The sequence below is a fragment of the Chelonoidis abingdonii genome, chromosome 3, assembly GCF_003597395.2.
Source record: "Chelonoidis abingdonii isolate Lonesome George chromosome 3, CheloAbing_2.0, whole genome shotgun sequence".
Classification (NCBI taxonomy): Eukaryota; Metazoa; Chordata; order Testudines; family Testudinidae; genus Chelonoidis; species Chelonoidis abingdonii.
Window position 1 is genome coordinate 21,978,577 of NC_133771.1, and position 21,995 is coordinate 22,000,571.

Here is a 21,995-nt window from a genome sequence, read left to right on the forward strand (position 1 = left end):
TTTTAACCAATGGAGTAACTCTGGTGCAAAGCCCTGTGTGGACACTTTTATTTCAGAGTAAGAGTGGCTTATTTCAGTTCAACTTACATCAATTTCTAATCAATTTAAGATAAACCAAACTAATCCTGATTTAAACCAAAATGAGGCCCTGATCTTGAAAACACACAGGTGCTTAACGTAATGACTGTGAGAAGTCCTAAGGCTTCTAATGATAGCAGAGTTAAGCACTTGTATAAGGATATGCAGGAATCAGGGTCTAACAGTATCCACACAGCCTGTTACAGCAGTTTCACTAAATTCATTTAAAATTGCACTTTAATTAAATCAATGCAACTTTTCCATGTAGATGAGCCTAGACTTTGGGTGCTGTTGAGCACTTGAAAATTTTGCCCTTAGATCTGTTATTGCAGGGCTTTTTAGTATTCAGGACAGCCATTTATATTGAGTCCTCTTGTACTGGTTCTCTGTAATGTGCAGTATGTGAGGCAGTAAGGGAAATTTTTGAAGGGACTGGTCAAATTTATGAACTTTATTACTGTTTTTTTAAATTATCTTTTATAAATCCTAATTGATGGTAATCTGTGCTTATATAGTGCTCTCCCAGCTATTTCAAGGCTTTTTACAAACATTAACTAATTAATTCTCACACCACCCCCATCAGGCAACCCTGTATTATTATCAAATGGGGAAACTGTGGCACAAGGATTTTGTGACTGTTCCAAAGCTACAGAGGAATTCTGTGGCAGAGATGGGGAGATAATCCAGACCTCTTGATTCCTCATCCAACTCTTTATCTAAAAGATAATTATTATCTTTCACATTATTGAAAGATGTAAGGATTTTTAAAAAACATGTTGTTTTTAACTTTAGTTCGCCCTTAATAAACCAAATGTACCTGAACTCAGACATGCAATTTATTTCTGAGTGGCACTGCTCTCTCAGTGTTTCAAACTGCAACTTGGGTGCAAAGGTCACAACCCCGATGCAACTTGGACACAGTCCTAAATTAGCAGCATAGTTCAGGTGATTACCCCAGGCTCCGATCCTGCAAAGACTTATGCACATGCTTAACTTTGCACACTGTGAGTAATCCCATTGATTTCTATGAAATTACTCAGAGTGCATAAAGTTAAGCATGTGCGTATGTCCACCTGACATGGGCCCTGCTTTGAACAAAAGAGGTACACTACACTGTGCTTGTTTACATCATACCAGAAGTCGGGACAAACAGTAAGTATTGTTCCAGGTTACAGGACTCTAATAATGATTCTAGGCAGTTTCATAGACATTTTCAGACAAAATAAGACATTTGGCTCTTGTCTCACACCATCCTAGCTGCAGAAATGAGTGACAAGCACCTAGGATGTGACCTCAATGGGGAGCCTCTCAGTGACCAATTTGACAGAAGATTTCAGACATGTTTGTTAATTTTGTGTGCCTCAGACTCTGGGTGTCCAACTCGCAGTTAGATTTTCAGAAGGGCCAAGCTCTCCACTCCCATAGACTTTGGTTAGGGCTGGATGTTCTTAGAAGAACCTGTTGAAAATCAGGCCTAATGTTGGGCACAAAATTTAGTGGATATTTTTGAATAATTTTCTTTGAAAACAAAGCTCAGTATTCTCCAAGTAAGGAAACAGGACAACGTGTCAAGGTTAGCAGAGTGCGGAACTAGGAAGCGGTGGCAGAGGGAGATTTCTCCCTGAACTGTATGACTTTGTTTTTGAGAAAAATATCACTGTGAAGGAGCCCAATTTGTCATATTGTAACAGCAAAGGGGAAAGAAAGCCACTGATCCTGCCATAAAACAATATATCTGTACACCCAATTTTATTCATTCAATAGCCACTTCACAATATACATATTTAATAAATAGAGTGCAGTATTGATAGTATATTATTTTAAAATGTTGGGATTTTCCGTTTGATTTAACCAATTAATGGAAGTGTGATCTAGCTCACAACATTTTTTAAGGCTTTGATGCTACTCTTTGTTTAAGCACATCTTAATTTTATGTCCACGTGTGAACCAGTTCACTTCAATGGGACTACTTGCATGCATAAGTCTTTTCAGGATCAGGCCTTAGATCATTCCAAGGTAGTAAGCTGTTATGAAAGATGTCCATGTCTGTTGCACATCTGTGCTGTGCTTGTATTTTATTGCTGCAGTATATATTTATACCTGTATTTTTGCATTTAAACTACTAAATAGAACATTAATTATAAAAATATTTTAAAAAATTCTATTCCGTTATTATATTGGTCACCAAAGAAATAGCAGTAGGAAAGTGTGGTCAGTTTTTACTATCACAAGAAGTTAAGGGGCTGATTTTCACAAGTGCTGAGCACCTACAGTTCCAATTGAAATCAATCAACTTGTGGCTACTCAGTATCTTTGAAAGTCCAAGCCCCAGGCATTTTTACTTGGTTGGCCCCTTGTAGAAAGGGGTGGGTTGGGATAGGGATGTGGGGGGGGGTGTTTTTAAATAAATGATGAATTTTCATCATTCACCCAGTGCACTGATGTTTTCTGTACCCTTTCCTTTTTGGTTGAGCATTTGAGTTATTTTCAGGTTAGATTTTTACATAAATATCTGGAGAAGTTGCTTTTTAAAATATCACCACTGGCCCTGATAAAATAATAATTCAGAAGAGGAGTAAATTCCACGATGTACTCCAAAAGCATTGGGTTTAAGAATTTAGGAATTGCCAGACTAGATCAGATTTGAGGCCCATCTTGTCCACTGTTCTGTCTCTGCCATTGACCAGTGCCAGATGTTTCAGATTAAGGTGTAAGAACCCCTCAGTCTGCAGCTGTGGGATGATCTTCCCTCCACATTAAGTCTCTTCCAGATTTCTAATAGTTAGAGACCGGCTTAAAGCCTTATGCATGAGATTTAACATCCCTTGCACCAAAAAAAAATGGTTATATGTTTTCCATATAAACGTGCAATCCCATTTTGAATCTTGTTAAGTTCTTCGCCTCAACAACTTCCTGTGGCACTGAGTTCCAAGGTTTAATCACACTATGTGTAGGGAAAGTATTTTTTTTTTAATTTTCCACCTTTTAATTGCATTGACTGCCTTCTTGTTCTTGTGTTATGAGACCTCAAAACCAGACGTTCCCAATCTACCTTCTCTATACCATATTTCATATATTGGTATCATATCCTCTCTCATTCATCGTCTTATGTAAGTGAACAATCCCAGTCTTCTCAGTCTCTCTTTGTATGATTTTTTTTATGCCTTAGATTATTCTTGCCACCTTTCTCTGAATCCACCTAGTTCTGCAATACCCTGTATCAGATGGGGTGACCAATACCGCACACAGTATTCCAGATGAGGCTGCATCATTGATTTTATATAAAGACATTTCAGTATTCTCTGTATTATTCACCATCCCATTCCTTGTGCAACCTAACGTCTTGTTTCCTGTTTTAACTGCAGCTGCACACTGAGCAGAGGTTTTCATTGAACTGTCTACAGTGCTATCCAGGTCCCTTATTTGAGCTGATACTGTTCAGTTAGAACCCTGTAAGAGGTGTCCAAATAGTTAAAAATTTTCCTCCCCACATGATACTGTGTATTTATTGACACTGAATTTCATTTGCCATGGCATTGCCCTTTCACCTAACTTGTTTAGGTCTGTCAGAAGTGCCTCACAGTCTTGTCTGATACTGACTAACCTAAATAACTTTTTGTCATCTGCAAATGTTGCTACCTCACTACTCAGTCCCCTTTCGAAGTCATTAATAAATTTATGAAACAACACAGGACCTAGTATGGAATATTGAGGCAACTGCTGTTAACCTTTTGCCATTTAAACTTTGTTTTCTGTTTTCTGTCTCGTCACCAGTTTTTGATCCAGGCAACACTTTGCCCGTCATGCTGTTACTACTTATCTTCTTTATTAGCCTTTTCTGTGGAACTTTGTCAACGGCCTTATGGAAGTCTAAATAAATTATGTCAACTGGTTTTCCTTTATCCACTACTTCATTGACACATTCAAAAATTATAAGAGATTAGTGAAACATGATTTTCCTTTTCAGACTCCACGTTAGTTAGACACCTTCCAGGTGTTTTGTTGTTCAGTTTTCAGTTATCATTTCAATCAATTTACCAGGTGCAGATGTAAGGCTTACCAGTCAATAATTCCCTGGTTCACCCCAGGGTCTTTTTAAAATATAGATACAACACTTGCTACTCTCTCAATTTCTGGAACAGTGGCTATGTTTAATGAGATTGCAATTTTTTTGTTAGCAGTTCAGCCATAAGCTCCTTTAGAACTTTTGGATACACCATCTGGGCCTGGTGACTTATGCTTTCTAAATGATCAGTTTGCTCCAGCAGTAATTTTTCTGGCACCTCAGTCTCAGTGCATCTCATCCTTATTACAAGAAAAGATCAGGTCCAAAGTAAGAATTTCCCCAACATTCTAACTGATAAAGAACAGGCAAAGAAATCATTTGACTTCTCAGCAATGTCCTTATCTTCCTTATTTGTTCCCTTTAGCCCTGATGACCCTGCAGGCTCCCCAAGTCTATTGCAAGCTTCCTTCCTCTGATATACTTAAAGAATCTCTTATTCTTTTTTTTTTTTTACATCTTGAGCCAGTTATGTTGTGGTCACTTGTTACCTAGGCCTTGGCTACACTTGCGAGTTACAGTGCAGTAAAGCTGCCCACAGAGCTATACCTCCCTCTCTGTTCACACTGGCAAGGCACATACAGCGCTGTATCTCCGTGGCTACAGCGCTGCTGGTACTCCACCTCCCTGAGAGGAATAGAGATTATTGCACCACCGCTGCTGCACTGCGGCTCCAGTGTGGCTGCCCAATGCATTCTGATTGGCCTCTAGAAGTATTCAGCAGTATCCCACAATGCCTGTTCTAGCCACTCTGGTCATCAGTTTGAACTCTATTACCCTGGCCTCAAGTGACCAACCGTCAGACCCACCCTTTATATTCCCTGGGAATTTTAAAATTCCCCTTCCTGTTTACTGAGCCAGGCATGGAGTGCAATCAGCGAAACTTTCCAGGTAACCATGTCTCCACATGCCAAGCGAGCTCCAGTATGGAGCAATGGTGAGTTGCTGGACCTCATCAGTCATCGGCTAACAAGCGTCCTGGAGTGCCAAGCGGACTCTATCTAGGAGCTCATAGCCATGCAGGCAGATCACTACTGTTCCTGTACACCCCCCCTGCAGCCCTTGTCCCAAAACTCTTTCCTTTGTGCCTCCATGTCACCTCCAACCCACTTTGCCCAAAATCTGGGTTCTTACCACCAGCAGCTGCCTTCAACATCTGTATCTTCAGCACCCAGTCCTGAAAACTACGACCCTTACCCTCTTCACTTAACCCCCATCACCATGCAGTATAGCCATCCTGAAGTGCAGCACTCATTGCACAGCACTCCAGACAGGACATACACAAATCTGTGATTGTACCATTCCCCACCCCACCCCCTTTGCCCTTTCTGATTCCCAAGAAGTTGTGTTTCTTTTCAATAAATGGATTCTTTGGCTTTGAAAACATTCTTTATTATTGCATAAACTAAAAGATACCTTAGCCCAGCAAAGAAACAGGCACTGCAAATCAGCTTAGCAAACACAGATCCCTACTAACATTGTAACCACTACACTTCACTTCCGTGCAGGGCACCAGACATTGCTTCTGATTTTCAGCCTCAAATTGCTCCCTCAAGGCATCCCTAATCCTTGCAGCCCCATGCTATGTACCTCTATTAGCCCTGCTCTCTGGCTGTGCAAATTCAGCCTCCAGGTGTTGAACCATGGAGGTCCATGCCTGACTGAAGCTTTCACCCTTCTCTTCACAAATATTATGGAGGGCACAGCACGCAGATATAACCGCGGGATGCTGTGTTCAGCCAAGTCCAGCTTCCCATACAGAGATCGCCAAAAGCCCTTTAAACAGCCAAAAGCACACTCCACAGTCATTTGGCACTGGCTCAGCCTGTAGTTGAACCGTTCCTTGCTGCTGTGAAGGCTCCCTGTGTAGGGTTTCATGAGCCACGGCATTAATGGGTAAGCCAGGTCTCCAAGGATCACAACGGGCATTTCAACTTCCCCTACTGTGATCTTCCACTCTGGGAAAAAAGTCCCAGCCTGCAGCTTCCTGAACAGGGCAGTGTTCCAAAACATGTGTGCACCTTTCTGGGCCAGTCTGCATTAATGTCAGTGAAACGCACACAGTGATTCACAAGCGCCTGGAGAACCATAGAGAAATACCCCTTCAGGTTAACATACTCGGAGGCTAGGCGGGCTGGTGCCAGAATAGGAATATGCATCTCATCTATCGCCCCTCCACAGTTAGGGAAACCCATTTGTGCAAACTCATCCACAATGTCCTGCACATTACCCAGAGTCACGGTTCTTCTGAGCAGGATGTGATTAATGGCCCTGCAAACTTGCATCAACACAATTCCAATGGTCGACTTTCCCACTCCAAATTGATTAGAAACCAATCAGTAGCTGTCTGGAGTTGCCAGCTTCCAGACTGCAATAGCCACCCGCTTTTCCACCAGCAGGGAAGCTCTCAATCTCATGTCCTTGCGCAACAGGGTGGGGGGCGAGCTCCTCACACGGTCCCATGAAAGTGGCTTTTCTCATCCAAAGTTCTGCAGCCACTGCTCATCATCCCAGACTTGCATGACGATGTGATCCCACCACTCAGTGCTTGTTTCTTGAGCCCAAAAGCGGCATTCCACAGTGCTGAGCGTGTCCGTTAATGCCACAAGCAATTTGGTGTCGTACATGTTACGCAACTCGATATCGTCGGACTCCTCACTGTCACTCTGGATCTTAAGGAATAGCTCGACTGCCAAATGTGATGTGCTGGCAAAACTCGTCAGCATACTCCTCAGCAGTTCAGGCTCCATTTCCTGCAGACCAAAATGGAACAGAGATCGCGCTGCACAGAAGCCGTTGAAAGATGTGGACGGAAACACAGGGATTGCTGAGATGTAAAGCAATGCATCACGGGGCGTTGGGACAGGACCCAGAATGCCCCGCACCCCCCAGCCCTTTCCCACAATTCACGGTGCCAGAATGGGAAGAGGTGCTCTGTGGGATAGCTGTGAGATAGCTGCCCATAATGCACTGCTCCCAATGCCGCTTCAAGTGCCGTAAATGTGGCCACGACAGTGCGCTGGTAGCTGTCAGTGTGGACAGCTTTTCCTACTCAGCTGTACGAAGACAGGTTTAACTCACAGTGCTGTACAGCTGCAAGTGTAGCCATACCCCTAGTGGCACAGCCATTGTCACTTCTTGATTAGCTCCTATGTGTTTCCTAAGACATCAAAAATAACCTGTCCTCTTGTGTGCTCTAGAACTGGCTATTCCAAGCAGTCACTGAAAGTGTCTAGTGTTAAAGTGTCAAGAAATTGTTTCTCTAAACTTTGTCTTGTTGTGCTGTTTAACCCGTTTATGCGGGTAGTTGAATTCCACCTTTATTACCATTTTGCTAGATTTTGCTGCCTCTTTGTAATCCATCACTGCTGTGCACTCAGTTTCTTTTTCTTGATCCAGAGACCGGTAGTGTAGCCTTACTGCTATATAGACATTCTCACAGCTCGGGGTTTGTACCCATATTGATTCTACTACATTTTCCTATTTTTCTGTGCACTGTAAAGCCAATGTTTTCAAAAATAGCCTCTCATCTGAGATGCCTTCGGCCTGATTTTCAGAGGTGATGAGCAGCCACTACTCCACTGGTAGCCAGCTGAATCTGCAGGTGCTCAGCACTTCTGAAAGCCGTGGTCCACGTGTCTAAGGTTACCACACGTCCTGGTTTTCCTGGCTGCAACCTCTTTTTTGATCCTCTGCCCTCTCTCCGGAGGGACTTTTCAAATAAGAGGCAATGTCAGGAATTTTTGCAAGCAGATGTTGCAGCTCAGAAAGAGCTGTCTCCATGTCCTGACTGGCAGGGGCGGCTCTAGACATTTCGCTGCCCCAAGCACGGCGACTTGCCGCGGTGGGAGCTCTGCTGGTCGCCAGTCCCACGGCTTCGGTGGACCTCCCGCAGGCATGCCTGCGGGAGGTCCACTGGTTCCGCGGTCCGCTGGCCCCGTGGCTTCAGTGGACCTCCCGCAGGTGTGCCTGCGGAGGGTCTGCTGGTCCCGCGGTTCCACCGAAGCCGCAGGACCAGTGGACCCTCTACAGGCATGCCTGTGGGAGGTCCACCAGAGCCTCCTGCCGCCCTCCCGGCGACCGGCAGAGCGCCCCCCACGGCATGCCGCGCCAAGCACACGCTTGGCGTGCTGGGGCCTGGAGCCACCCCTGCTGACTGGTTCCTTTCCTGCAGTCATAGCTGATTGGTTCCTTCCTTGCAGCCACAGCTGCCCGATCCTGCCCACTCAGGCCCAGGCTCCCAGCCCTGGAGATGGGGGGAGGCAGGGAGACTTTGACTGACAGCTGACACTGCGTCCCAGGCCTGCGCCAGCCACTTTATCACTATGACAGGAAGTGATACTGCCCCCCACCTCAAGAGTGAGGCCTCAGGTACCTGCTCCAGTACCACCATAGTACCCTTCCCAGTACTCACACACCCCTGCAGCGGCCCCCCAAATACTCCCTCCCAGTACACATACCCCTCCAGCACCTCCAAAATATCCCTCCCAATACACACACACATCCCTCCAGCTCCTTCACCAGCACCCCCTGTGCCGGCAGTGTCCTCTTTTTGGGAACCTGAAATATGGTAACTCTAAAGGTGTCTCATTTTGTGCACCCAAAATCATCAGTCGCACGGAGTTTTGCAGGAGCCTAAGGGAGTTTGGTTCTTGACTCCCACTGAATTTCGGTGGGAATTGGGCAGCCCCTGCCTCTTTTCTTTTTGTTGTGCAAGTGGTTTTTTCTGCATGTTTCTGCGCTCCCTGAAGAGGAAAAACACTCTTTGTGGGCAAATACCTCAACAGCAACCCAGTATGTCTCAATAGAACCCATCAGTGAGCAATCTGTCACCTCCTGAAGCAGAGATGGGAGAGAGGTTTGGCTAAGGTGGGAAGAGGCAGGACCGGCGCCAGGGTTTCTCGCGCCCTAGGCGCACGGCCATTTTGCTGCGCCACTCCCGCGGCCCCGGTAGAGCTGCAGCCATTTCTGTGGAAGGTCTGTTGGTCCGCGGCTCCAGTGGAGCTGCCGCAACCATGCTTGCGGGAGGTCCACCGGAGCTGTGCGGGACCAGCGGACCATCCGCAGACACGACTGCGGCAGGTCCACCGGAGCCGCCTGCCGCCCCCTCTGGCAAAATGCCGCCCCCTAATAATGCGATTGCCTAAGCCACCTAAATGCAAGCGCCGGCCCTGGGAAGAGGACGGACAAGAGACTAAATAGGCTGCAGGCAGAAGACTTTTTAGATGTCTGCCCTTGCCCTAACTCAGTTTTGCTGTCACTGTTGGACTGAGCTGAGAACAGAAAATTGCATGAGGTATCCCTAGCAAGATTGTCAAGTTCCATGTTGGTGGTCAGTAATATTTTTAATGTATATAGCCCCATTCATCCCAATCCCAACAGGCTGGCTTCTGGTGCTCTTGAAAATTAGTGGCAAAACTCCCATGGACTTCAACTGGAGCTAGATCAAACTATACACAAAGCACTGCTAGAAACCAGTCACCCTGGGAATGGCTGCCAGGAAGACATGGTTGGGAGGAGGGGCCATGGCCATGTACGCCATCCACAGAGAGCCTCATGGGGTTTTTATGTCCATAGTAAGCAGACAGGACTCTGTTTTTAGAAAGTGTCTCCTGAAAAACCAGCAGCCAGCATAGTATTAGCCTTCATGGATACTGACCATTCCCTCCTCTGGTGAGGATTGCTTCTGACAGCCAGATAGCTTAGAGTCTGTGCTGGTGCAGTACCTAGCACAAAAGGGTCCTGGGTTGTGATTGAAACCTCTAGGCACTACCACAATCCATAGAATAATAATAATAATTAACATTAACTCAGAATTACCTAACTTACAGAAGTATTGAGAAAATAAATTACCATATATATTTGCAAAGTCCTTTGAATATGAAAAGATGCTGTCTGAGTGCTGAGAATTCCATCCATTACTTCTAATTATTCCAAAAGAGCATACTAAAGATGACACCGAAGAATGTAATAATAATTAAGGAATACATTTTACCTTTTTCTTCACTAATACTTTGGATCAGGTAGCCCTCTCAGAAAGTTGATAGCAAAGTGGCTGTGTCATATGAATAGTGAAAAGTGAATTTCACTGAAAATTATCTGATATGTTGCTTGATATTTTAGGGCACAAGGCCCAGTCTTGTGAACGCTTTCTATCAGCCGTGATGCTTTCTGTGGATTTTGCAGGATAATAAGTGTACAGCCAGTAGCATTTGTTTGCAGGATTGGGCCCATAGCTTGCTTTAAGTGTAAGAGATTTGCTTTCTAATTGCATTATTGTGCGTTTCTTTTTCTGCAGCAAATGTCCTGTATATGGCAAGCCAAGAAATGATGAAGGTTGTGGAGAGAGACAGTACAACTATAAAACAAAATTTAAAGAAGGTACCATTTAATCTTCAGATTTTGTGAGATGCTTAATCACTTGGGGACAACTTCTGTGTTCAGTTACACCAGTGTAAATCCAGAGGAATCTCACTGGGCCTGATTTTGATTTCAGACCACTTTTACACCAGTGTAACTCCATTGACTTCAGATGGGTTACTTCTGATGTACCCCAATATAAAAGAAGACTCAGACCTGTTGACTCTAATTACTCTGGCTTTACACCACTGTAACTGAGAGCAGAATCTGGTCCATGATATTTTCTACTTAAGATCAACTATTATTATTAGCTGAAAATGTCTGAGAACTTAAAAATTGGACAGTAACAGACCACAAATCCCAGTGAGGATTGAACCTGATGATATGCTGAACAAAAAGAGCTCTCCAACATACTTGTGTGTGGTGAGGAGCTACATATTTGGGTTATTGTGTGTACTGGTTGTGGTGGTGTTTATGGGTATAGGTGGTTGTGTTGATTTGTGTCTGAGGAATTGTGCTGAAGGGTTTATGTTGATTTGTGGGTTGCAGTTCGGTGCATGGGTGTGGGCAGTTAAGCCAAGTAGTCCACCATCAGTCTCCCTCACAGAACCAATGAATTTGTTCCATGCAAATAAGCTGTAGAGTAAATATGGTGATTGGTTGGCATTCACCCAAGAGTTCTGAAAGAACTCAAATGTGAAATTGCGGAACTATTAACTGTGATTTGTAGTCTGTCCTTTAAATCAGCTTCTGTGCCCAATGACTGGAAGATAGCTAATGTAACACTAATATTAAAAATGGCTGTAGAGATGATCCCGGCAATTACAGACCTGTAAGTCTAATGTCAGTACCAGGCAAATTAATTGAAACAATAGTAAAGAATAAAGTTGTCAAACACATAAAAGAACATAAATTGTTAGGAAAAAATTCAACATGGTTTCTGTAAAGGGAAATTGTGTCTTACTAATCTATTAGAGTTCTTTGAAGGGGTCAACAAACAAGTGGACAAGGAGAATCCAGTGGACATAGTGTATTTAGATTTCCAGAAAGCCTTTGAAAAGGTCCCTCACCAAAGGCTCTTACATAAATTAAGTTGTCATGGGATAAGAGGGAAGATCATTTCATGGACTGAGGACTGGTTAAAAGAAAGGGAACAAAGGATAGGAATCAATGGTAAATTTTCAGAATGGAGAGGGGTAATTAGTGGTGTTACCAATCCTATTCAACTTATTCATAAATGATGTGGAGAAACGGATAAACAGAGAGGTGGCAAAGTTTTCAGACAATACAAAACTGCTCAAGATACTTAAAACCAAAGCAGACTGCGAAAAACTTCAAAAAAATCTCACAAAATTAAGTGATTGGGCAACAAAATGGCAAATGAAATTTAACATGGATAAATGTAAAGTAATGCACATTGGAAAAAATAACTGTACATAAATATGATGGGGGCTAATTTAGCTATCGCTAATCAGGAAAGAGATCTTGGAGTCATCGTGGATAGTTCTCTGAAGACATCCACAGAGTGTGCAGTGGCAGTCAAAAACACAAAGAGGATGTTAGGAATCATTAAAAAGGGGATAGAGAATAAGGCGGAGAATATCTTATTGCCCTTATATAAATCTGTGGTACTCTCACATCTTGAATACTGCGTACAGATGTGGTCGCCTCATCTCAAAAAAGATATACTGGCACTAGAAAAGGTTCAGAGAAGAGCAAATAAAATGATTAGGGGTTTGGAGAGGGTCCCATATGAGGAGAGATTAAAGAGGCTAGGACTTTTCAGCTTGGAAAAGAGGACACTAAGAGGGGTTATGATAGAGGTATATAAAATCATGAGTGGTGTGGAGAATGTGAATAAGGAAAAGTTATGTGCTTGTTCCCATAATGAAATTAATGGGCAGCAGGTTTTAAACAAATAAAAGGAAGTTCTTCTTCACACAGCGCACAGTCAAGCTGTGGAACTCCTTGCCTGAGCTGGTTGTGAAGGTTGGGACTATAACAGGGTTTAAAAGAGAACTAGATAAATTCATGGAGGTTAAGTCCATTAATGGCTATTAGCCAGGATGGGTAAGGAATGGTGCCCTAGCCTGTTTGTCAGAGGGTGGAGATGGATGGCAGGAAAGAGAGCACTTGATCACTGCCTGTTAGGTTCACTCCCTCTGGGGCACCTGGCATTGGCCACTGTCGGCAGACAGGATACTGGGCTGGATGGACCTTTGCTCTGACCCAGTATGGCCATTCTTATGTTGAGTTACCTCTGACATCACAATTGTCTCAAACTCTTTTCATGGCATAGATACATGCCCTGCTGTCTCTCAGGCAGTGGTGCTGAAACAATTTTTGTAGTGGGGGTGCTGAAGGCAGAAACCATGTATGTGGGTTGTTATTACTACTTCAAGCCAGGGGGTGTGGCAGCCCCCTAGTTCCAGCACGTCTGCACTCACGTGTAATTTGTAAAGTCAAAATGGCAGAGAACTTAAAAATTGGATAGTGACAGACTGCAAAATCCAATGATAATTGAACCTGGTGATATTCTGAATAAAAAGAGCTCTCAGCCTTGTTTGTAACTGTTTCCAGTGCTTCACACTGACTCAACAGATACAATAGGCTCCAGAATGCCAATCTCGGAAACTTATTATATAGAATCATATTCTGTGGGCTTGATTTTCCACTGCATCTGAAACAGCCGAGGCACAGTGCAGAGGGGTCAGGGAGACAATAGTGACTCCCTGATCTTCAGCTGCTTGGCTCTGGTATAAGTTAAGGCCAGATAGAGGCAACTTTGACTTACTCTGCTGAGGGACCTTACACCAATGGAGAATCAGGAGTAGCAAAGACTCACTCAGCCACGCCCCATCCCTTCCCCATGCTTTTCACACTCTCCCTCCCTGGACCTGCAAGAGTGGTTTCCAGCATTTGACACTGGCAGGGATTCCCTCTCAACAGAGGGGAATTCTCCAGTGTTAATCTCCAGCCACTGTAGCCCACTGTGTGCCATGCAATGTAAGCAGGGCAAGGTGAACTTGGCAGATCATAGAATCCAACCATGTGTATTTTCTGTCAGTTGGTTAAGGTTAGATTTTGATTTTATGAGTCACTTTTCTGCTATGCGCTTCTAAATGCATTTTAATATTTTGCGCACTGGAAATAAAATGCTGCTAGTTGGAGCTAGGTAACCAAAAATCTCCACTCACAGTCAGCAGTGCCGTATCAATGCTGTCTGTCATTCCTTTCAACACAATTATTCCCTTAAACTGCCCAGACAGACTTGGCGTGGATGCAGATAGAGAAAGTACAAGCTGCAATCTCAATGAATGCTACAGAAGAGTATGCGCCAGTTCGCATGTTCAAAAAAAAAGTTGCCATGACACTCTCATCATGCAGTGCTGGGCTTTATTTTATTTAACTCGGCCTTTGTGGGAAGGACAATTGTCCTGTCTTCCTTAGAGAGATTCTTAAAGAAGAAACCCAAGGCCTGATGCTTGAAGGTAGTCTCATTGACTTAAATAGAACTAATCATATGCTTGAGCCAAAGGTCATTAAAGCCACTGGAGACGCCCACTCATTTCAATGTGCTTTGGATCACACCCCATGTAAGGGAGGCTTTGCAGGTTACAATGGGACTGCTCATGCTAATAACATTAAGTAATTATTTGCAAGACTGGACCTTAGGCACTTTTGGAAATTTTTCCTTAATCACATGCTTAACTTTAAGCACGAGTAGACCCACTGACTTCAATGGGACCATCAATGTGCATCATGTGCTTTGCTCGGTCAGAGCCACAGTGCTTATCGCTAGAGCTCTACCAAATTTGCGGTCCATTTTGGTCAATTTCACAGTCCTAGGATTTTTTAAATTGTACATTTCATGATTTCAGCTATTTAAATCCGAAATTTCACAGTGTTGTAATTGTAGGGGTCCTGACCCAAAAAGGGATCACAAGATTATTGTTGGAGGAGTTGCGGTATTGCTACCCTTATTGCCGCACTGCTACTGGCACACTGCTGCACTGTCTTCAGAGCTGGGCAGCTGGAGAGCGGCTCTGTTGGCAGGAAGCTCACCTCTGAAGGCAGCACCCCGCCCCCAGCAGCAGCACAGAAGTAAGCATGGCAATACTATACCATGCCACTCTTGCTTCTGTGCTGCTGCCTGCAGAGCTGGGCTCTCAGTCAGCAGCTGCCACTCTCCAGCCTGCTCTGCTCTGAAGACAGCAGCACAGAAGCAAGGGAGGCATGGTATAGTATTGCCAGGCTTACTTCTGTGCTGCTGCTGGAGGGTGGGGGGGTGCTGCCTTCAGAGCTGAGCACCTGGCCAACAGCCACCGCTCTCCAGCCGCTCAGCTCTGAAGGCAGCGCAGAAGTAAGGGTGGCAATACAGTGACCCCCCTGCAACTCCTTTTTGGGGCAGGACCCCTAAAATGCTGGTCTCCCCTGTGAAAGCTGTATCGTATAAGGTAAAAGCAAACAAAAGACCAGATTTCACAGGGGCAGACCAGATTTCACGGTCTATGACGTGTTTTTCATGGCCATGAATTTGGTAGGGCCCTACTTATAGCTATGTAGTTCCATTGAATTCAGTGGGACTGCTCACATGCTTCAGGTTAAACACATGCTTATTTCCCTTGCTGAATTAGAACCTATGATAACAGTTCGCAGGTGCCTTTGTCTGCTTTAGTAAGTGTTTCTCTTGACACTGTCAACATGTGCAATGCCTTGGCATGCAGGAACCTTTGAAAACCTGTGTTAACTTTGTTTTATTGATTCCACTATGTCGTCACATTTCTAAAATGGCAAATGTACCCAAGAAAATGAAATGTTGAGGCAAGGTTATGGGCAGCTGGCAAGCCAAAGAAAAAGTAGAAACAAATATGAGGTTAAATGCCTCTCTTTTTTTATTCTTCCTTCTAGTAATTTCTGGGAATGTGAGAATTAGGGGAAAAATCTGAGCTGGCCTTAAGTTAAATTGGAAGTATATTGACAGTAAAAGTGGGTTTAATTTATAAAGGTTGGAAGTTTATAAAAATAGGAGCTATAGTCCAAGTTGCTATAGAGTTGGCAAGTTGTCGCTTTACAAAATTTATACTGTTTAGCAATCACTGTGATCATAAGTTAAAAGCCAACCTTAACACCTGACTGTGCCAGCTTCTGGGAAATAGAAAAGTTATTTCTGGATCATATTTTCATGTTGTGTTCTGAAGGAGAGGGAAGAAGAGACACTAAATTATTCCAGTCTCTCTCAGTCCAGATTTTAAGTGTAATTCTTACTAGTTGGGGAGCAATAGAAAATGTGTGTCTCTTCAGAACTAGGATTTCCAATCTAACAATGCTAATTGGTCAAATATGTGTTTTGTGGGGGTTGGAACATTATTTGGGTCATTAGTTGAGGCATTTCACTTGCAGACTTCTAAAAAGGGAAAATATGCACATTCAATAGCAGTGGCAATGGAATTGTATGCAGAAAATGGATATTTGCCTTTTTCCCATATAATTATGGTGGGATTTTTTTAAAATATAGGCATGAACATTTTTAATGAAAACCGGGCAGTGAGTAAATCTCCAATAGGCTCGGTATTGCAGCACCATCAAGAGTTATGTTAAATTACAAAATCCAGACAAAAAAAGGTAGGGTTTAGTGATGCAAGACTAACTTAGCTATGAGGGTTAATTATTGTTAGCTGATTATTCTTGAGCCAGCTGAACTGAGTTCCTTCACTGTAATAACACCTACTCCCTTTCCTAACAGAAACTGGAAGCATAGATACTGTACTAGAGGAAGTTTATTGTGATTTTTGCTTAAAAGGAAGTGTGCTGTAATTCAATATTGGTAAAAGACGAATTAACACTGAACATCACAATCTTTGCAAGTGTAAGGAGAAGTCAGAAGAAAGGGTAAATGGTTATAGCAGATTTTCCACAAGGTAGCTGTGATAAACAGAAACATTACTGCGTAGTGTCCCCAAATGATATTTAATTCCTTTGAGTATATTCCTGGGCTTGTTTTAAGGCCTGGGCTTGTAAGTCTTACTTGTGACTTATCTTTATTCACATGAGCAGTCCTGTGGCCATCAATGGGAATGCACTCTTAAAAAAGGACTAATATCGCTGCTTCTAGGGCTTCCAAGAGGAGGCATTTAGTAAATTCTTGCACTCTGTTTTTATAGAAATTCTCCAATTTTTGTCCCATTTTGTCACACCCAACGTGCAGTGGTTCATGGCTATTTTTTTCTGTAGGACCTGACCCAGACCCCTCTCCTCTGCCCCTAGGCCTCAGATCCTGAGCTGCAGCCCAAGCCTGAACATCTACACAGCTATTTTTAGCACCATAGTATGTAGACCCAGTCTCTGAGACTAGCTGCCACAGGATCCTGCTTTCTGTGTAGACTTACCCATAGTCCTAGATGAAGAAAAATAGAGCCCAGTGTTAGATGAGCTGAGAACCAGGTCAGTTTCAGCTTTGCTCTGCCTGGCCTGGCCTTTGTCACTGTGGGTCACAAAGGGCTAGATGCTGCTGCTCTCACTCATCTTTCCCCTTCAATTGTCATGTTGAAGTCAGTGGAACTGCTCGCCAAGGACCAGACTTTGATATCTTTACTCAAGTTGAGTAGCACCCTACTCCGTGGCAATCCCCATGACACAGGGGAGGTAAGGTCCTGTTGAATATGAGTAAGGGTATCAGAATCTGGTCTGGAGTGAGGAAGGGCAGCAGAATCTGATCATATATTGCTAAAACTTCAACCGCGGTTTTCCAATCCTCGGTTTTTTATTTTGAAGTTTAGACAAACTTTCCTTATGAGGTTGTACATTACTGACACAGCTAAATATATATTGCAAAACACTTTATTTAAGCTTTTAAAAATAATCTGTATTATCTAAAGGGCTGTTCCAGTCTCCCTTATTTATGGACAAATCCTATACATCCTTTATTAAAAGGATATTTTTTACTCCATAGCCTTTGCGTCTCAGGCACTGTAAGTAAATAGTTTTCTGTGTAATCTTTGGTCCACATGCATAGCTGCCTTTAGCATTATTAACAGATACTTTTGCATGGGGTTGCACTGAAGCAAAGAGAGAGCGAACAAACTTCCCTGTTGTCCAGACATATACATTCCATAAACCCTGATGGGGATTAGGCATGAAAACCAAGGAGTCTACTACTCAGTGTATTCCACAGCATGAAACGTATCGCAAATGTGAGGAAACACATGGCCTACAGAATCATGTGCTAAATAGCCACGTGTGCAGAACCCACTTTTCAGAACTCAGCACTTTCATTGCACTGAAAGCTGGGTTTCAGTTCCCTTTCAGCTCTCAGTTTTTACAGAGAAGCTGATTTTATTTATTTAGGTTTCACAAAATCTAGTGCTTTCCTTAATGTTTTTTTTAAAAAAAACAACAGCACACAAATACTTAAGATCTGTCCCTTACAACTTTACCACAAGCCAGACGAGTAACTATTACAAATAATGTCCTGTGCTGCAGATTGACAACCAGCCCATCTGCAAAGTCCCAGCAAACAAACAAAAATTGCTTTACAATCTGCCTGGAAAGCTAACAAATCTGGACTCTGGCAAAGCTAGCTAGCCAGCAAGGTCCAAAGGCTTTGCCATCACACCCGTTGATCTCAACTGCAGCAATATCGGAGGGGGAGAGAGGCGATGTCCCAGAGAACCAGCTCCCAAAATGTTTAGAGTATTATAGATTAAAGCCAACACTTTGAATTCCACCCAGAAACGAATTGGTGAAGCCAAAACACTGCTGAGGCAAATCCAAAACTGGAAAAGAGCATCCCAGACCAATGCATTTCTGTCTCATTTACATGAGGCTCTTGGCAGGAGAAGGAGGCACTTCCACAAATCAGTTTTGATGCATCTTGACTGAGACAAAAATTAATCCTGGGCTAAAGTCTTTTAAACCAAGTTCCACCCAAGAGCAAATTAGACTATTGACTAGTTACTATGGAGAGACCCTTCAGGGAGGAACACTGCTGCCTGACCCAGTGAATGCATACGGGAGTAATAATGAAGTTCTGACATCAGGATTTTACAATGAGGATACTGATGCTAGCTTGATTGCAGTGGCACATGTGCCGCCAGTTTATATCCATTCAGAGCCAATCCTTTTTTCCATGCCATCAGTTGGAGCAGTGCGAGGAGTAGGGTTCTAAAGTTGTACTCTGTGTTGTGTACCAAATTCCAAAAAGATAAAGGAAACAGTGTTTAATCCAATCGGTATTTTTAACTATTTTTGTTTGTTTGTTTTCGATATTGACCTATCAGAGTCATAGAAGAGGCATAAGGAAATTCAACCCTCGATAATTTATATTTTTTTTGAACTACCCTACATACTAAAATAAATGCCAATAGAGTCAACTGCAGGAAATCTTTGCTGTTTTCTTAGAAACTCTTTAAGATGTAAACATCCTGTTGATATCAATCTCAGATTCTCCTAGTGTTTACACAGCAGTGGCTATCATTGTGACAGGTCTGGCGGAGGACAACATTTAAGGAGTTAAGGTTAAAAATACTTATAATAACTTAAGAGTAAAACAGCTTACAAAAACATTGTCATTACTACTATATGAAACTCGAAAAATTCAGTGTTAAGATTTAACGTAAACCCCAAAACTTTAAAATATTGAAATACCCAGTTAAAACCTTAACTGTGTCCCTGTAGAGAAATTCGGAGAAAAAAACAGACAGCTTTGTTCATTCACAAGCACCAGGTGCCTCTCATGAGGGATCACATGAGCTAAAATGCCCTACCCACAGAATTACCAACTCTCACAATTTTATCAAGTCTTGTGATATTTGAGGGTTTTTCTTAAAGCCCCAATTACAGTAACTCCTCACTTAAAGTCGTCCCAGTTAATGTTGTTTCGTTGTTACGTTGCTAATCAATTAGGGAACATGCTCGTTTAAAGTTACGCAATGCTCCCTTCTAATGTCGTTTGGCAGCTGCCTGCTTTGTCCACTGCTTTGCAGGAAGAGCAGCCCATAGGAGCTAGCTGGTGGGGGCTTGTAACCAGGGTGGAACAGCAGTCCCGCTTCGGCTCCCCGCTCCCCTAAGTTCCCTGTGCAGCAGCTGCCCAGCAGGCTAGCAGTTGCAGCTGTCCCTCCTCCCACTGCCATGTGCTGCTCCTGCCCTCTGCCTTGGAGCTGCTCCCTGAGACTCCTACTCCTCGGGAGAAGCAGAGCGACAGCGGCATGCTCGGGGAGCAGGCGAAGCAAAGGTGAGCTGCGGCGGTGGGGGCATGGGGAGAGCCACAGGAAGTAATCCTGGGGGAAGGGGGGGGGCAGAGGAACCGCTCCCTCCCTAACTGACCTCCACCTCCTCCCCCAAGCATATCGCCTCCCCGCTTCCTCCCACGCAAGGCTGGGAGGGAAGGACGGGGTAGGAGGGGAAATGTGGTGCACCCAGGGGAGAAGGTGGGACCGGGGATTTGGGGAAGGGGTTGGAATAGGGTGGGGAAGGGGCGGAGTTGGGGCTGGGCCGAGGGGGCGCAGGAAAACTTTTTTGCTCGGGGTGGCAAAAAAATTGGAGCTGAACCTGCCTGAAGGTAAAGAAAGTCTTTTCCACAAAGTGCTAGCTGCAATGGAGAATGTTTGTTCTCAGCCAGTCACCAAATTGTACAGAGGGACAGAGTAGCCGCAGGGTCAATAAGCAAAAGAATTGGATAAAGGAGTAAAGGGCCATGAAGTGGACCAGAGCCAGGTGATTGATCTTAAAAGGAAGGAGGGCATGTTTGAACTGTGGAGGTCTGAAGGAGTTGGGATTAATGGCAAAGTTCATCTACAGTTTTCTTGGCAATGTAGTGTGTAGGTGAAGAGTTCTACTGTTTTACCCTTTACGGAGAGAATTTGAAAGCTATAAATGATAGTTAGATCCCAAACTCCCATTGACTTTTCTAAGTTGGTGCCTTAATTCCATGTGTGCCTTTGAAAATCTCCCCTGCCGCCGTCTTGTGACCCATGATTGTATGGCACAATCCATTCGACACCGGGATTCAGGTAGCAGAACTGACTATCAGAAAACAAATTTGGATTCTAACAAAGTTCAGGAATTTCTTATTAGAATATTTATGAATATAAATGTTTTTATATTAAAGTGCCATGGCTGGTAATCCCACCATGGCTGGTAATCCCACCTATTATTACATAACACTGCCCATTGCGAGACTCAGTGTTCAGTAGCTTAGTTGTGTTTATGTTAAACACGTGCGCGCGCTCCTAGATGTATAAGTTGTATTGGTTATGTGTCCATTAAAGACTGGCTGATACAGCCAGTATTCCACTGTATCCAAAATTTGGGTTGGTGAGCTTCAGTGAGAGGAAAACAAATGAGACACAAACATGTAACATTTTGTGAAATGCCATCCATAATAATATGTTGGCCCTTTGCCTGCCTCTACTCCAGTATACAATGAGGTGCATTTATTTCTGTTTCAAATTGGTGCCGAATTGTTTAAAATTAAAACAATTGAAGCTTTTTTGTGATTGAAAACAATCTTGTTTGTCTCCTGATTTGTTTGTGTTGCTCAGTTATGCGCTGAAGCTCAGAAATGAAATATACAACAAATGTAATTAATGTAATTGGACCAAGCTGTACATGTGACCCATTGAGAAATCAACATATTTTTCGTACTTGCATTCAGACATTTTAGCACAAAGCATCATTTTTTGACTCATTCTTGCACATTTTCAAAATCTTACGACTTTGGCGTCTGTAACCCCTTGAAAAAGCAGTTATGAAAATTTGAGATGATACTGGAAGGGTTGTGGAATGATTTCTAAGAAAGAGACATTTTCACTTTCCTAGTAGAGAGGAAGATGCTCCATTAGTTACAGCATTAACTTACGACTTTGGAGCCCTGGCTTCAGATTCCTGCTCTGCCAGAGACATCCTTTGTGACCTTGGACAACTCATTTACCATCTTTTAGCCTCGGTTCCCCATCTATAAATGGGGCTAATACCTCACAGGGGTGTTGTGAAGATAAATACATTAAAGATTGTGAGGTGCTCAGATACTATGATAATAGGTATGGGATAAATAGATAAAATAGACAGACAACATGTAGCATGTTTTGCACCAATTACCAGGTCCAGTTCCAACCTGATGATGATGAAGTAACCCAGCAACACATAATAGCTAAAAGCAAAATCTCCTATCATTTTAGACAAAACCCTGGGCTGCCAAGTCAATATATATGTACCACGCAGAGATATGCCAGTTCCTATGCAGTACAGTGATTGGCACCCTCTAAATACCTAAATTAAATATAATAGGATAGATCCTTTGATTTCTGGACCTCTATAAGCAGAAACTCCTCATCTAGAAATGAATTAACTCCAGACACACAACTGGTTACTACACAACAGTCTTAAAGGCTTAAGATGCATATTACTACACAACAGGGCTTAAGATGGATATTAAGTGAGATTGAATCCAATATATCTATTTTTCTTGTTCATATTGGGCTACGTAAGTGATGAA

General features: G+C 43.3%; 1 protein-coding gene across 2 annotated transcripts in view; it reads left to right on the forward strand.

The window, feature by feature from the left end:
* The window catches only part of LDAH (lipid droplet associated hydrolase), a 209,023-nt gene that overhangs the window by 182,374 nt on the left and 4,654 nt on the right, over positions 1 to 21,995 (forward strand). For both annotated transcript variants that reach the window (XM_032770042.2, XM_032770043.2), the window contains exon 6: positions 10,440 to 10,522. In XM_032770042.2, the coding sequence (XP_032625933.1) occupies positions 10,440 to 10,522 (83 nt within the window). The remainder of the gene's footprint in view (positions 1 to 10,439; positions 10,523 to 21,995) is intronic.